The sequence below is a fragment of the Nannospalax galili genome, unplaced genomic scaffold (assembly GCF_000622305.1).
Source record: "Nannospalax galili isolate Female #2095 unplaced genomic scaffold, S.galili_v1.0 scaffold1856, whole genome shotgun sequence".
NCBI lineage: Eukaryota > Metazoa > Chordata > Mammalia > Rodentia > Spalacidae > Nannospalax > Nannospalax galili.
The window spans coordinates 208,381-211,244 of NW_008337031.1; the positions used below are offsets into that span (position 1 = coordinate 208,381).

A 2,864-nucleotide genomic window follows, 5' to 3' on the forward strand; every position below is an offset into this window, starting at 1 on the left:
TCTTGAATCCCAGGGTTTAGTATAAATCCACGTACTTATATGTTTCAAGTCTACCCCTGGGATGAAGGTTCTTTTTAAAAATTCTCAGCATATCCACCTTCTTACATATTTTTTTTTCATTTTACAGGATATTCTTTGTTTCTGGAATTAAAAATTTATGAAGGTTATGATTTATTAATTTGCATAATAGTGTATGCACACATATATATACACACATATACACACATATTTATACACACATACACACACCAAAAAAAAAAACACTGAATAACACAGTTAGCCCTCCATTTCCATGAGTTTCACATCCCTGGATTCAACCAACTGTGCACTGAAATTTTTTTACGTCTATATTGATTATCTACAGGCATTGTTTTCTTATCACCATTCCCTAAATGATACATTTTAGCAGATACATAACACATACATTGCATTAGGTACTATAAGTCAGCTATAGATGATTTTAAGTTTACAAGAACGTGTTTAGGTTTTAAATACTATGCTATTTATATAAGGAACTTGAGCTCCGTGGATTGAGCACCACAGGTGTCCTAGAACAAATCCCCCATAAAAACTGAGGGACATCGCACTAGCATGGTGGACTTGGCTCCTGATCGGGAAGCCTCGGCTCTGGGCATGCTGCCATGTGCAATGAACAATACCGGCAAAGACATCTTCTCCCCTCCTTCACCTGCTACCGCTGGAAACAACATGGCACCAGTGCTGCTCTCATGGAACTGTTACAAGGGATTACCTAAGAACGCATGTGTAGTGCTCGGAGCAGAACCCAGTTGGTGACAGGCATTATGTAAGTGTTGGCTGCTATTACTCCTGAAGGCTGAGCTTATATCCATCTCCTCTAAAACACTTAGATGCTGTTCTGAGCCTGAGCTTCTTGGCCAGAGCACAGGCAGAGGGTGTGAGGCTGGGCTCAGAAAGGACAAGATGGTCTGTACATACTCCTGCTGCCTTGAACCATGAAACAGAACAGAGAACAACAGATGTCTCACCTGAGCATCAAGATCAAAGGTGGCCTCGGTCTGGATCCCTCTTACATTGCTTCCGTGGCCCCTCTCGGTTATTGTAAACATCCCAGTGTCCTTCTGTTCCTGGAGTTCCCAGATGGTAAAAGAGAGTTATTTGGTCAGATGGTGTCTAACTGTAGACCTCAAATCATTAACAATGTTTATGAGAAAGAGAGGAAACAATTACAAACCAATGGCATTTAATATTTGCTTAACAATATGACAGACACATAACATTTAAAAAGATAATCTTGAAGTTCTTATTTGGGACAAAATATTTGCAGATCTCAATTCTGCAAAGCTGTCTATTAAGGTAAACGTCATACCTGGAGTACCTGCAACCACTTGGTAACTTGCTCAGGACTTCCAAGATTGCCCACTGCACCACCAAATAACATATAAATGATTCCACATTAGAAACAAGGATAATACAAACCATTATTGATCAAACTCCACTCAAGGGATATCTCTTAGGCTCCTTGAACTTTCCCTAGTCTCACAGGCATCAAGTTTCCATCCCCTCCTCCTCCACTGCCTAGCAAGCTCCAGGTGCTCTCTGCAGCTATAATTCAAGGGTCCCTCTCTTAGAGAGCCCACTCATCTTCACAGAGAATCATTCCTCCAACCTCAGGGCTGCCCAGTTTACCCCATCAAATGCCTCTTCTGAACTAGTCTCCTCAGGACCTAGCCTAGTGCCTGGGATGTGGGAGAAATGAAAAGATGTGCTGGTGCCATGTTGGGAGACTCAGCACAGTCTGCCAAGGTGAGTCCTGCCAGGAGGAGCAGCCAGCACAGAGGAAGGTAAGTGCTCAGAGAGATGATGCTGTACAAGGGGTAGGAGTAGGTAAACTCATGGGATGAAACAGCCTGGGCTCCAGGTCCAGTTCAGCTACCTAGTAGCTGCAAGAACCTCCATTTCCTCATTGACGAATAGACTGAATGCTGAGCACATCTGCCTACTGAGTTCCACAAACACAATCTCTGTAATCTCACCCAATGAGAAAGCATCACTGTGCCCACTTGATAGATGAAGCAAGGTTCAGAGAGGAATCAACCTGTCCGAGGCCACACCCTGAGAAAGATGAAGGGGCTGAGGTTCAAATCCAAGCAGGCTGCTGCACTTCATATGATCACCCCAAGGCTTAAATGAGAGTCAACTGCCAAGCATTTGACCTGGCCTTTGTGATCCCTGATAGAGTGTTACTAATTAGGAAGAAGAAGAGTAGGAGAGAGGAAAGGGGGAAAGGATGGGGAGGGAGACATAAGAAGACAAAGAAGGAGGAAGAGGAGGAAGAAGAGGAGGAAGCAGCACCTAGAATAGGACCATGTAGAAGGAGCAGGACAACTGACTGCAAAGATGGACTGAAGTATATAGACATTTGCTGGTCTTCAGCTCACTATTCCTTCCCTCTCCTAGCCACACACCCAGTTTTCCACTGGAGAACCCTCCTTCCCTAGAATGGATCCAAGTGGCTTACTGTGGCTTTAAGATGAGTCTGTAGCCTACATCTGGCTGGTCTATATCATCTGCTTATCCACAAGAATATGGCTTCAGGAATGGACCCAGAATCTCAATGGGATCGTTCCAGGTGGCCTCTGGGACACAAGAGTGAACCACTGTGGAAGAGAAACCCTCATCTCTAATACTGTAGATCCTGGAGAGACAGAGACCTGGGGCGGCTGGTGCCCATATCACCATGAGTTGGTGAATGAAGCCTACATACAGGTGATGGGGTTGAGGAAAGAAGCCAGCTGAGAGGTGAGAGGGGACAGATCCCACACACCTGTACCAGAAACTGCTTGTACTCTGGACTCTTCAATTATGGCAATAATGCCTATTTT

The 2,864-nt window shown here is 44.4% G+C and overlaps 1 protein-coding gene across 1 annotated transcript in view; it reads right to left on the minus strand.

Annotated features, from left to right (window-relative positions):
- Acoxl (acyl-CoA oxidase like) overlaps positions 1–1,435 on the minus strand; it is a gene marked incomplete at both ends in the record, with an annotated part of 196,958 nt that extends 195,523 nt beyond the window's left edge. The window contains 3 exons of the mRNA XM_029562937.1: positions 517–548; positions 742–1,106; positions 1,349–1,435. Coding sequence (XP_029418797.1) covers positions 517–548; positions 742–1,106; positions 1,349–1,435 — 484 coding nt within the window. The remainder of the gene's footprint in view (positions 1–516; positions 549–741; positions 1,107–1,348) is intronic.
- Positions 1,436–2,864: the final 1,429 nt, after the last annotated feature.